The sequence below is a fragment of the Drosophila gunungcola genome, unplaced genomic scaffold, assembly GCF_025200985.1.
Source record: "Drosophila gunungcola strain Sukarami unplaced genomic scaffold, Dgunungcola_SK_2 000001F, whole genome shotgun sequence".
Lineage (NCBI taxonomy): Eukaryota > Metazoa > Arthropoda > Insecta > Diptera > Drosophilidae > Drosophila > Drosophila gunungcola.
Window position 1 is genome coordinate 19698253 of NW_026453197.1, and position 13459 is coordinate 19711711.

A 13459-nucleotide genomic window follows, 5' to 3' on the forward strand; every position below is an offset into this window, starting at 1 on the left:
TTCCAAGTAATCGATAACTGCTTTTGCCGCCAGACTTACGGTGTGATTGGTGAGAATTGTTTATTGAAAATTAATACTTAACTGGATAATAGGTAAAATCGTTTTTAGTGAAAGTCTAATATATTAATAATTTAATATCAAATAGTTTTGATTTCTAGGATTGTGCGCTGAAATAAAAAGTTTTGTCAACACTTTCGTATGTACATATCTAATTTCCCAGAACTTACAAATAAAAAAAAGGGATTCACCAAAAAAAAAATTTCAGAAAAAAGCGGAATTATGGATTATTACAGGTCCTCACCTAAAAATTTGATGCCAATGCTCCAACATTCCTTAGATCTTGATAATGCCTTCGACGCGGAACAATTTGAATGGTTATTACAATGGAGCAAGCTTTTTTTCCGGGAAACCGACATGGATCATACGGATCTGCAAATGCACGTGCTATCCGTCGATTCCCAGAATCAAAAGCTTACCCAGGAGCTGGATCAACTAAGGGAACTGCTCAGGGATGGAAATCAGGATAACCAGGAACTCCAGAAGGCCCTTGAAAAGGTTACCTATGACTTTCAGTTCGCCAATTCGCAGAAGGAACAACTCACGATTGAGCGGGATGGCATGATATTGCAGTTGGAGGAGAAGGATAGCCAGTTAAATGGAATCGTGGCCAAGCTGAAGGAGCAGATCCGCTCGATGCAGGTCATCATTTCGGAGTCCCAGCTGCAAATCTCCCAAAAGGAACAAATGCGCCTCGAATTGCTGAAGAATCTCGAAGCTCAGGAGCAAATGCATCTGCAGCAAATGGAGGCACAGAAGCAGAGTCTGGAGGAGAACAACTTGGACAGCATAACCTGTTCCATCTGCCTGGTGGCCTGGGATGCAAGTGGAGACCATCGGGTCGTCTCTCTGAGATGTGGACATCTCTTCGGGGATTCTTGCATTCGAGCTTACCTAATGAGAAGTACTGACTGCCCGATTTGCAGACAGACGGCATATGCCCAGGATCTTCGCTATATCTTCGGTCGTCATATCATGCCGAACCCAACGCAGTGTTCCCAATACTAGTTTCAAATATTTTATTGTTATTACCTTTAACTATGAGTTCTTATTTTTTTTCGTTTTTGAACTACATATGTACGCTACTCAAGAAAAATGCATACAACACAGGAATTTAAACATTGCTTTGTTTACATATAGAATTCTTGGAATATTGTTTTCATCTCACAAAATGCCTTGTCAGCTTTTTTTTAATCGAAAGCTATGAATAAGTTTATATGTAAATTCTTAGTTTTGAATCACTTTGAAATTCTTGAATTTTGGCGCCAGCCAAAACAGGAATATTTGGGCAGGCTTGTTTATTGGTTTATGCATCAATATAGAACCAAAAGAAAACCAAATCATAAAAAATAGTTTTATCTGAAACCAAATAAAATTATGCGAAAAACAAAGTTAATGAATATATTCTTATTTTTTTAAGAATGCTTAAGCAACAACATAATATATCTTTTTTAGTCGCAACAACATAAATGTTAAGACTTTCTTTTTTCTTTGTTTGCGTATCAAAATTTTTTTAATTATAAAAGGGGATTATCTGAGTCTTCAAACGACACAGTTCGCAAGAAGTTAATGTGAAAATATAAATATTTATTTAGTTTAGTTTAACAAACAACCTAAAGATTTAAAAACAAACAAAAACAAAACATAGCTAGAATAGATAGATGTGTCTTGAAGCCAGCTAAAATGGGCATCTCTGTTCTAGTGTGACCGCACTGCGCATAGAACTGTTGCAAACACTTTATCGGCGAAACCAAAACTAAACAGAAGCAAAGTTTGGTAAACTATGCTGTAGGCGGACGTAAATTCTGGAACTGCAGCCGCGCAGGAGCAAGTCGAGAGGAAAATGGCCGCGGCAAGTGCGGAAAAGCGGACGAGTCCGGAGCACCAGCAGCGGGGATTGACCACCAAAGTGGCGCTGCGGCGTCTGCATGAGGAGATTGAAAGGGTGCTCCACGAACACGAGCGGCAATACGGCACGGAAAGGTAAATTATATCTATGTATGTATATCTACAGATTTGTACTGATAATAGGCAAATGCCGTGTACACACAGCTCCTATCGAAAGTTGCGGGCGGCATTTGTGAAGCGTTACGACAGCCCACTGGGATGGCTTTCCATTGGAGCCAGTTTGCTGGCCAGCGGAGCACTCCTCATCACGGGCATGTTGTGGCCGGCTCTGTGCCTCCTGGCCATCCTGACCCTCGATCTTTTCGTCGTGGTGCGGGAGAACAACCTGCGGCGCACGGAGATCTTCCGGAAAACACGACATGCCATGGCGGAACTGCAACTGGCGGAGCAGCATTTCAGCGATGATTGGCAGCCAGCTAATTATCCACACCTGAGCAATCCCATGTCGCCCTGCGTTTCGCTGCAGTGGACCTATCGTGATGGCAAGATTGTCAATCTGCCCTGGGCTTTGCTTGTGCGCGGAGATCATATTGTTCTACGGCCGGGTCACATTTCTCCCGGTCCCTGTCACGAACTGGAATCGAACAAATTCTTTGCGGCCAACGAAATCTATGGCGCAGCGCCGCATGGCGATCCTCCCGTGAAGCCAGTGGCCCGGCCGCCACTGCCCGATCTTGTGTGCTGCCTGGAAGGCACACCCTACCTGGACAACCTCACGGTTTGCTTGAAGCAATCCCTGAAGCGACCGCCCACCATCTACAATCAGCAGCGCTATCTGGTGAGGAGATCTCCCTTGGAAATACCAATTAAAACCCCTTCTTATCACTACCGTGTTACGTCCACAGCTGGTCACCAAGTACATACAGCAGTGGGGCTTCATCAGTGCCCTGGTTATCACGCTCATCTCGGGCTTACTGCGACTCCATGGCTATGGCCTGCCCACCGACGAGAAACACAACTGGCGCTTCGTGCTCATCGAATCCCCGGCGGCGGCTATTATACCTCTTCTCCCCCTGATCTTTCCGCTCATGTGGATATCCATGAATCTGTGGGGCATTGCGAGGCTTCAGTGCTTTCTGAAAACCCCACAGGCTTCGCTGGAGAAGAGCACAAGCAAATCGTTCGAGGAGGATCTGGACACGCCTTCGTATGACTACCAAAATGTGTCCCTGCTTCGCTCCAATGTCTTCCGCATCTGGATGCAGTTGTGGCGCGGCGATAGTGAACTGTTGCCGCGCTCAGCCAATTTGGTACAGGTGCTGGGCTCCATTTCGGCGCTCTGCTGCGTGGACAAGAAGGGCATCCTGTCGTGGCCCAATCCCACTGCCGAAAAGGTATTCTTTCTGCACAACACCGACGAGGAGGCGCGCGAGGATGGAGCGGGCAGTCAGTCATCGTCGCAGAGCGAAAGCGACGATGTGCCGGAATGTGGATGAGGATCACAAGGAGCGGGGCATAGTGGCCGAAGTGCTGGACCTAACGCACGACCAGCACTGCCCGTTCCGTCTGGAGTTCGACGATCACGAATGGAAGGCGCACATCAAGTCCCTGAAGCCACTGGGTGATACCAAAAACTTAAATTTAGATTAGTAATCATAAGTAAACGTATTGTAAACTATTCCAGGCCTGGCCATTCTGCTAAACACCTGTTCGCCGCTCACACACGAGCATTATGCACAATTCTGCGGCCATGTCACCGCCGTGGCCATGCTCGACAAAGATTTGGTGCCCGTGACTAATCGGTATGCGTATGCACTCATTGAGTCGAGTAAAAGCTTTTTGCATGGGTACGTAGTTCATTGCCATACTCATCGTTAGTTTCTGTCTAACCAAATCACATATTTATATATATATATATATGCGGTCAATGCAATATTGACCGCAAATCAACTATTTATATAGTCTAATGATTTTCTCCAAAAATGGTATTGCATATACCAATGCATCCAAAGCCAGCCCGATCAAATTAGTCTTTGCTTTGGGTATTTTTGATTTTTGAATCCAATTGGACGATTCTTCTTCCCTCACAAAAACCAAACAAACAAACACAAGCGATTGGTAATGATTTAAAAATTACAAGCGTAAGAACAAAAAGTATTTTTGATTTCCAATAGCTCGCTATTCCCTAATCGTTTTGCTCTATAATTTCCCACATAACTCATTCGAGCCTTAAAACTAACTGCCATGTCGACACACATAAAGCTTGTATTTATTATACTACTTTGCCCATTTTATTTTGTTTGTACTCGTATCCCCATCCCCATTGGCATGCTATTTTGAGTAACAAACGTTCAAGAACGCTTAAATATAGTCACCACTGCCCCGTACCGATTGCCATTCCCATTCCCGCCCACCGCTGTCCATCACGCTTGCCTGCATGCTCACGCACCGCCACCGCCACCGCATCCAGCGGCAGTGGGAACCAGTTCTAATCGGTTGCTCTCCACCACCAGACGCTGCCTGTGCGAATTGGCCAAGCAGATCGGATTCACCGACCATGCCACCGATCGCTTCGCGCTGGAAGGTCAACTGGCCAGCTACCGGCATTTGGTAAGTATCGAATATTGAAAATATATAAAAATCAGCATTTAAAATAAGAAACAAAAAAAAAATATTTACAAAAAAGTTGGATTGAAATAATTTTCTTTTATTTGTTTTTTTTTTTTTTATTTTTATTTATATTCAATGTCCAGATAAACGAAGACTTTTAGTGTCTTTCATAAGATTTTCTAAAGTGAATTAGGAATTTTTTTTTTTAAATTTTCATCGCACTATAGGTAATCTAATGTAATAAAACTCAATAAAATCATTATAATTATTAAAATCTTCTTATTTTCCCAGCAACCAGATGTGGTACGCAGGGACATTCGCTTCGCCCGGCAGCTGCAGCTGTCCACCAAGGTGAAGGTTCCGTTTCCGCACTCCCTGTCCGTGGTGATGCGCGAGAATCCAGGAGGCTATCTGTCGCTCTTCACCCAGGGAACGGCTGATATCATTTTGGACTGCTGCGACGACTTTTGGGATGGCATAGACCTGCGCCCGCTGTCCGCACAGGATCGGAAAAGGGCACTGGACTTTTACCAGCGCAGTGCGTTGACCTCCTACTGCACGGCCTTCGCCTATCGTCCCCTGCGGCACGGAATCCATGGGGCACTGAGTGGCCCCCAGCGGAGCGGAGGTGAGTGTCTGTATCTGGAGTTGCCGCCGGAGTCGAAGCTGCGCATGCAGCATGTGGACAAGACGCACTGCGACTTCCAGGGCGGCCATCATGTGAAGTTGAGCCACAGCATCAGCACGGATTCGTTGCTTTTCTCGGAGAGCAAGGACGAGGAGTGCAACGATGTGGAGGGCTGCTTCGAGATGCAGTGCCACCAGGTGTTCATCGGCATGGTCACGATGCAGTATCAGGCACAAAACGACATTGTTCGGCTGGTCGAGCATCTGGAGCGGGCCTGCATTCGCTTTGTGCACTTCAGCAAGGAGAACGAACTGCGCTCGCGGGTCTTCTCCGAAAAGATGGGCCTGGAGTCCGGCTGGAACTGCCACATATCGCTGCTAAGCGAACCGGAGACGGAGAACGAGAAGGATCGCAGCGCCACTGCCAAGGCAGCCAAGGAGTTGCCGCCGGAACATATTGGTAAAGTCCAAGTTACAACCCCAACCACTGCCATAGCCACAACAGACCATGAGAACATGAGCCATCATCCCAGTGCCAGAGTCATGTACATATCGCCCCCAGCACCAGCATCCACAACCGCAAACGAATTCGAAACCATAACCGCTGCTAAAACCACTGATATTATAGGTGATGGCCCTGAGAAAAGTTACCTTCTGGGGCCACCAAACAATCTGGAGTCCTCGAAAACGCTGAGCTCCTCAGCTCCTGGTGCCATTTCCAATCCGGATGAGTGTAATCCGCTCAACAGTGACGCGGCCTCTTCGCCGGACAACGAGGGCAGCAAGGACAGCTCGCAGGAGAGCTCTCCGAAGAGTAAGCAACCGAGGGAAACCGAACTGGAGGCGGAAACCGATCCTGGCAAGCACAAGCAGCAGCGTCATTCGCTGGACTCGGCCATGGATGAAAACTGCCGCTCGCTGAGCACACTCACCGAGAGCACGGATCAGAGTGCACCCATCAACTTCGACATGTCCAACAGGGCCAAGTTGCCGCGAGGCATTGAGAACATCAGGCCGCATTTGGAGCAGGTGGACAATGTACCGCTGCAGGTCTCCCTCTTCACAGACTGTTCGGCGGAGGCCACGCGCCAAATGCTGGACATCATGCAGTCCTACGGGGAGATAGTCGTCTGCCTGGGCAGCTCGGCTAGCAATGCCAATGCGGATATTTTTCTGCAGGCGGATTGCAGTATAGCTGTGGAGCCACTGTATCCGCAGGTGTGCCAGGATGTAGATGCCTACACGGAATCCAATATTCAGCACAACAAGCTGCTGTGGCAGCGCCAGTCGAAGGGCAAGGCCAAGGGCAACAACGATGCGGAGGAGCTGCTGGAGTCGGGTCTGCAGGGATGCGCCATGCAGACGCCGGCGCACACCATCTCACCGTTGTATCTCAGTCGGCTTCTGAACTCACTGCCCTGCTCCATTGCCGTCTGTCGCGACGACCCGCTTTCGCTGGTGGCCATAATTGAGCTGTCACGACGCTTCTCGCTGGGATTGTGGAACTGCATCCAGTACTGGGCCTGCTGCGCCGGCTCCATCTCCATCCTAAACGTGCTGTGCGCGTGCCTCTCCTTGCCGCCGCTCCTCACCCCGCTGCTTGCCATCTATCTGATGTGCGTGCCGGTGCCGCTAATAGCCATCTCCCTCGCCCACATCGACGTCGATCCCAAGATCATGAACAGGGCCACCAGCAAAAAGCAGACCGACTACGATTCGCGCGCTTTTGCCTTTGTCATGTGGTGCTACGGCTGCAAGTTCATCGTTCTGGTCGCAACCATGGTGAGTTTTGAAAAGGGAGTAGAGTATGCAATACGTACTTCGATTTAAAGATTCGATCTACAAATAAAAAAATAGTAATAATAATTAATTGAAATAAGCGATTACAAAAAATCGAATATAATAAAAAGTTTAGTAGTTTTTTGCGCTGCTACTAGTGCATGGCCCCATAAACAATATATACAAATTTTAAAAATATTTCAGCTCGTTTCCTACTGGATGTTTTTATCTGAGCCAAGACTAAACCCTGCCACAGAAGCTACTGAAGATACAATTGCATTAGATTTCGAAGCTGACGATGATGATGACGATGAGGACTTCTACCAATTTCTTTATTTCGCTCGAAGCTGTGCCTTGCTGGGGATCATACTACACTTTGGTGAATATACTTAACATACTACGGTTAAGGAACTCTTGTTAAACTGATTTGTATGCTTTCAGTTTTTATATCCTTTACATTTGTGCATCGTGATCATGCGCTCTGGCAGCGAAATCCATTTACCAATCGAATTTGGGCCATTACCTGCTTATTGTTGGTCCTCTTCCATGGTGTAACATGTTTTGTGCAATTGCTTTTGGAGGATTTCGACGAACAGTTGCCCAAATTGTGGGTGGCCATGTTGGTCTTGTTTGGCGGATGTTTGCTGAGCATGTTTGTCAGTGAGCTAGCAAAGTTCCAGGAGAACAAGTGGGTGTTAACTATGATTTCTTTCTATGATTTAACTATTAATTAAATTCATTTTTCTCCATTTTAGGGTCAATGCGCGCTATCAGCGTCGTGCGCGTCTTGACTTTGGCACCAAATTGGGCATGAACTCGCCCTTCTGAGAATCACGGCTAAGACTAAGACCAAACGAAACGAAAAGACGCCAATGTTACACACATGTACTTAGTGCCAAGGCTGTAAATAACACCACCACTCAACACACGCTATTTCTTATTACTTTAACGATACGATACATTACAGACTAACCATTGGGGTATTTCAAAGCCGTTTGTTTGACTTTGTTTTTAGAATCGGCCAAAGTTATTTTACCCACCATTTGTACTTCCACGTGTTTATTTTAGTTTTGCGACAACACATTTGTTATTCTTGTTTCTAAAACGGTTTGTTTCGAGTTCCTTGTTTCAATGAGAGATAACTTTGTGTACTAACATTTAAAAGACTTGCAATTAATGTATGAAATATATGTATGTATGATAAAACTGAAAATCCATCTTTAAACAAGTAAAAGTTGAAGGCATTTTGAATGGTGGTCCCATTGGGAAAGTGGCATGCCCAGAACTGGTTCTCAAAATTGAGTTGTGAACATATAGCACGTACATATATGTATATACCACGCCTGAATAGTTGCTAATTGGAAGAGGCACGCTGTAGCAAGTGCGGCAGTTACTGACCCACATCTCCATCTCCATTTCTTGGCCATGGCAAGGAAACTAAGGAAACAAATATTATTGTCTTTACTTTGAACTAGAAATCGTTTCATTTGGGTTACGCATGGTTTTGGTTTGTAGAAGTTCGAAGAGGTATGTTCAAACGATTGGCACGTTATTAATTAGCACCTTTAAGGCGCCCAAATTAAATTCTTTGAATTTTTCATTCATGTGTTGAAAGTAAAAAATACGAAAATAATAATAGAACTGTAAGTATAATTATATATACTATAGAACCTGAACCAATTTTTATAATTAAATAATTATAACAAACTTAGAAGTATAGGTAGTTTAAGATTAACTATGCTCGTGTGTTCTAATCAAATTAAATCAAATTTGATATATCATATTTGTGGCAACCCACATAAGTGATACTTCTTAAGGTTTTTATTTTTCTAATATCTAAAATTTATTTTATTTCTAATAAGTTCTTAAGTTTTGTAATGTGTAAAATGTTTTTATAGAGGGTACAATATTTTGAATAGTTATTAAAATGATTCCAATTTTGAGAAGAATTAACAAAAAAAGGAAAAGTTTATCTGAACTAATTAAAACAAATGAAAATATATTTTGTATAAAATATAAATATTATATGTGGCCTTCCACTGAACATATACATATTTTTTTGTGTTACAATGTTATAGCCGAAATTCAGTTTTATTTTTTTTTATGAAAATAATACATTAAAATGTAGATTATTCGAATGGTTGGTTAAAGTACTTAATATAATAATTGGAATTAGATCAACAAAAATAATTGTATCTGAACCAAATGAAACACACTAAATTAAATATATCATAGTGATGGGGTCCCATATGTTTCTTATTATTTTAATGTTTGCTATATTTTAATTCTCTAGTTTCTTTCAACATTTCACTCACTAAATAGAAAGACAATAGAAAACACATGTCTTGGTTATACGATATCTTACTAATAAGTTGCAAAATTAGAGCCACACGCCACAGACCATATAGACACATAGGCATAGATTGGGAGTCTAGTTACATTCCACCCTACATATATAGATACTAATCGTCTAGATCCCAAGAAGTCGGGAACACATAACGGAAGATGGTATCCGAAATGTGGAGTAACAATTGATTAGCACCTGCGACGTCGACGAAATGAAAGTGCTGTTCTGCCCGTTCGGCATAAAGATCTTTGGTATATGGATCACTTCTAGTAGCACCTTTTGCCCGGAATCTGGGTCATGAAAAAACGAAATCACGAACTCCAGTTGAATAAAACCAATGGGCAGACAAGTGCTGCCTTGTATTCGACAATTTCTCGCGACGCGAAACGAACCTCCAGCGGATATGTCGAAATCGTAGCCCCCAAAAAGGATATTCAGTGATTGGTGTGGATACAAAATATTGAGAAAGTGTTCTGAAACGAAATAAGGATACAAAATATTTAAAAGGATGCGGTGGGCATTGCTGTTGTGTCTGGGACTTTTCTTTGCCTCTGTACAAATTGAAGCCTACTCTCAGGTTTTGCTTAATGGCAATGGAGCCGGAAACGAACAAGGACCTCGTATATTTAAGGCTCTCAATACGGATTTGATATTCCCGAAAACGTAAGTCTAACAGTGCTTGAGGATTGCTGCTCCAGCTTCCTGACCATCCTTGTCCAAACAGCTTCAACTCCAGTGAGAATGTGGTGTCCACCACTGGAGCTCCTTACTCTACATCTTCGACATCGCTGCCTCCTATTCCCTATAACCACCAAGCCGAGGGAACAACTAGTACGCCGGTGTTTGTGACCCCCTTGGTCGCTTCACAAGCTGAGAAATCAAGTGATCCTCAACCTGAACCTGCTCCTAGTCCTGCTCCTGCTCCCAATCCTGCTCCCGTGTCCGAGGAGCAACCAGCTGAGCCAGTTATAGAAGGAGCCTCCACAGGACGAGCCGTGGACTACAGAACGGCGTATCCTTTTGGCCAACTGATTACTCCTTTGCTGAGGGGCGGCAAACCACAGCAGTACAATCCACGACCCTCAAAGACACGTGTTTATCCACAAGGTAGTCCATCTTACTACTCCTCATCCTCACGAAATCCATCTCGATATAAGGCTTCGAGGCCCATCTACAAAAAAGGTATCATAATCACATACATATTTAAGGGTTCTGGTTAACAAACAAAATTCTTTGAGAAATAGTTATTTGGTGACCCCAAAGTCTGAATCTTAAAAATCCCCTAAATGACTATCTAAAAGTTTAACATTTATATATAAGGAGGCATTCTTTTCGTAACAAAATAAATATTTAAAGAAATATTTACTTGGTGACCCCAAAGTCTAATTTAAAAAAAAAAACCCTTTAATGGCTATCTAAGAATTGTACATTTTTAAAGATTTAAGCTTCTGGTTACCCCATAGTCCACCCTAAATATGTAAAATTTTATCATTATATTTTTATTAGCTCCTTTTGTAAGCATGCTTTCATTCGATTCATCTATTTTTCTTTTTTTAACAATTTTATATTTATTTAATTTTGTGTAATACTCAGGATTCAGCGATCGCTTCACTCCTGGCGAAGGAACAGCCGCTGGTTTGTTCAAGGGCCACAGCCACAACCACGATCACAGTCACGACCATTCGCATGGACAGGATGGCAAGGTGGCCTCCGGGTCGAATTCCGTGAATTCCTATGTGGCCCCAGGCGATGCCTACTCCTTTCCGCCACTGAACACCAAGTATCCATCGCCGTCGCAGGATCCCAAGGCGGCTGTGCCATCGGATACGGTGACGAGCTATCTGCCACCTGCATCCGGGGGATTGAGCAACGCTGGCTACTCCTATCCGGGACCCTCTTTTCCGGGTTACAAGTACCCGGGTCCAGTGGCCAATAATAATGGTAATGGCGATAAAGATACGGCAGCCAGTATGCCAAGTCCATCTCCTGCGGCAGATGATGATCCGGGAAACGATGATGTGATTGGTGTGCTGCCCGCCAGTGCCATGGATAATATTCCCGCCAAGGATCAGGATCAGGATGGCAAGGATGCCGGTGCTCCTGGAGATGGTGGTGATATGGGTGCCCCTGCAGATGGAGGAGATATGGGTGGTGGCGATGATGGTCCCCTGCCAGCTCTTCACAATGATGGTGCCCAATCCAATGACGATCACAAATACGATCCTAGTATGGAATATCCTACTCCACCACCTGGTTGGCTGGAAGCTCACCCGGAGTCGGCGGCTCCCAAGCCAGAGGATCATGATCATGATTCGGAGCCAGATCACCATGGTCACCATGATCACCACCATGATCACTTTCCCAGCCACTTTGATTACCAGCCCTCGTATCCGGATGACTCCTATCCGGATGTGATCTACGATGATCATCCGCACCATCACCATCATGTGCACCACCCACCACCTCCTCCTCCCCCTCCGCCACCACCACCACCTCCCCCGCCACCCACTGAACCACCACCACCCCCGCCACCGCCACCAGAACCACGTGTGAAGAAGTATAGCTACTTCTACATCGGCCGCAAACTCTGGTACATCCCGCTGTACTTCACCGTGTGGTTCAGCTTCTACATTCTGTGGCTCATCATCAAGTCCATCGGCCGGCACAAGGTCAACCTCCCCAATCACTACGTCTCGCGACGCAGTGCACCCGATCCCGATCCCTTCAGCGATCAGGGTCGCGATGAGTACATAAACGAGATGACCGTTCGGGTGCTGCAACACATCGATAGCTTTAGGCACAAGTACTTGAACTGAAAAGGACTCTACCAAACACTTAATGGCTAATAAAAACTTAATTTTATACAAAACCAACAAGGAGATTTAAAATTTTCTGCAAAGACGATTTATTCGGAAATTAAGAAAGGGGTTACATCATAAAAATAACCAAAAATCGACCCGAAATTACAAACCAAGTTTTAAACGCAGATTTTTAGAGCACTTAGCCACAAGAGTTTAAAGACATACCACTTCAAAAACGGATGCTTAAAAGAAAAGTTATAGATTTAGAACTGCAGGTTTTTGGTGATTTTATGAAATGATATTTTTTGGAAATTAATTAAGTGATTATATCGTAAAAATAACAACTCAATATTAAAAAAAAAAATTAAATGCAGAGTTTTAGAGACTTAAGCCACACGACTTTAAAGATATACCACTTTGAAATCGAACGACTGAAAGCTAAGTTATGGATTTAAAACTGCAGGTTTTAGGTCACTTTTCTGCAAAGACGATTTTTTCGGAAATTAAGAAAGGGTAACATCATAAAAATAACCAAAAATCGACCCGAAATTACAAACCAAGTTTTAAACGCAGATTTTTAGAGCACTAAGCCCCAATACTTTAAAGACATACCACTTCAAAATCGGATGCTTAAAAGAAAAGTTATAGAATTAACACTGTAGGTTTTTGGTCACATTTCTGGGACTATACTTTTCGGAAATTTATTAAGGAGTTATTTCGTAAAAACAACAGCTCAAAATATTAAAACAAAATTTAAATGCAGAATTTTAAAGACTTTAGCCACAAAACTTTAGAGATATACTACTTTAAAATCGGATGCCTGAAAGCAAAGTTATGGATTTAGAACTGCAGGTTTTTGGTCACTTTTCTGCAATGACGATTTTTTCGGAAATTAAGAAAGGGGTTACATCATAAAATTTGCAAAAAATCGACCCGAAATTACAAAACAAGTTTTAAACGCAGATTTTTAGAGCACTAAGCCACAATACTTTTAAGACATACCACTTCAAAATCGGATGCTTAAAAGAAAAGTTATAGAATTAACACTGTAGGTTTTTGGTCACTTTTCTGGAATTATATTTTTCGGAAATTTGTTAAGGAGTTGTGTCGTAAAACTAACAACTCAAAAATTCAAAACAACATTTTAATGCAGAGTTTTAGAGAATTAAGCCACACGACTTTAAATATATGCTACTTCGAAATCGGATGTTTGGAGGAAAAATTATGGAATTAAAACTGCAGGTTTTTGGTCACTTTTCCACAAAGCCATTTTACACATCTCACACTTACGAGTTGACTAAATACTTTTAAAAAGTCGTTACGACTGGTTATCGAATGAGAAACGCCCTAACGCATGGCCCTTTAAATCGATAGTTGAGCATAAGAAAAG

At 43.4% G+C, this 13459-nt stretch overlaps 3 protein-coding genes across 8 annotated transcripts; all 3 read left to right on the top strand.

Moving 5' to 3' along the window:
- The first annotated feature begins 12 nt into the window (after positions 1 to 12).
- LOC128263465 (E3 ubiquitin-protein ligase RFWD3-like) lies at positions 13 to 1362 on the top strand. Of its 5 annotated transcripts, none has more exons than XM_052998522.1 (3): positions 13 to 92; positions 159 to 200; positions 266 to 1362. In XM_052998522.1, exon 3 carries the CDS (start codon positions 280 to 282, stop codon positions 1063 to 1065), a length of 786 nt encoding a protein of 261 aa, XP_052854482.1. In that variant the 5' UTR covers positions 13 to 92; positions 159 to 200; positions 266 to 279; the 3' UTR covers positions 1066 to 1362. The 5 variants fall into 5 exon arrangements, with proteins under 5 accessions (XP_052854482.1, XP_052854481.1, XP_052854483.1 ...); XM_052998521.1 differs by having other exon boundaries at positions 159 to 196; XM_052998523.1 differs by having other exon boundaries at positions 159 to 196; positions 294 to 1362.
- A 395-nt stretch (positions 1363 to 1757) lies between these two features.
- LOC128261368 (transmembrane protein 94) lies at positions 1758 to 8134 on the top strand. The gene is given in 10 exon segments (XM_052995034.1): positions 1758 to 2040; positions 2110 to 2743; positions 2811 to 3392; positions 3394 to 3526; positions 3590 to 3707; positions 4419 to 4515; positions 4807 to 6924; positions 7126 to 7300; positions 7363 to 7609; positions 7677 to 8134. Coding segments are annotated over 10 exon segments (4317 nt in total). The 5' UTR covers positions 1758 to 1900; the 3' UTR covers positions 7750 to 8134.
- Positions 8135 to 9349: 1215 nt separating this feature from the next.
- LOC128261519 (uncharacterized) lies at positions 9350 to 12107 on the top strand. Of its 2 annotated transcripts, none has more exons than XM_052995253.1 (3): positions 9350 to 9931; positions 9993 to 10450; positions 10862 to 12107. In XM_052995253.1, exons 1-3 carry the CDS (start codon positions 9777 to 9779, stop codon positions 12082 to 12084), a joined length of 1836 nt encoding a protein of 611 aa, XP_052851213.1. In that variant the 5' UTR covers positions 9350 to 9776; the 3' UTR covers positions 12085 to 12107. The 2 variants fall into 2 exon arrangements, with proteins under 2 accessions (XP_052851213.1, XP_052851214.1); XM_052995254.1 differs by having other exon boundaries at positions 9351 to 9931; positions 9993 to 10375.
- Positions 12108 to 13459: the final 1352 nt, after the last annotated feature.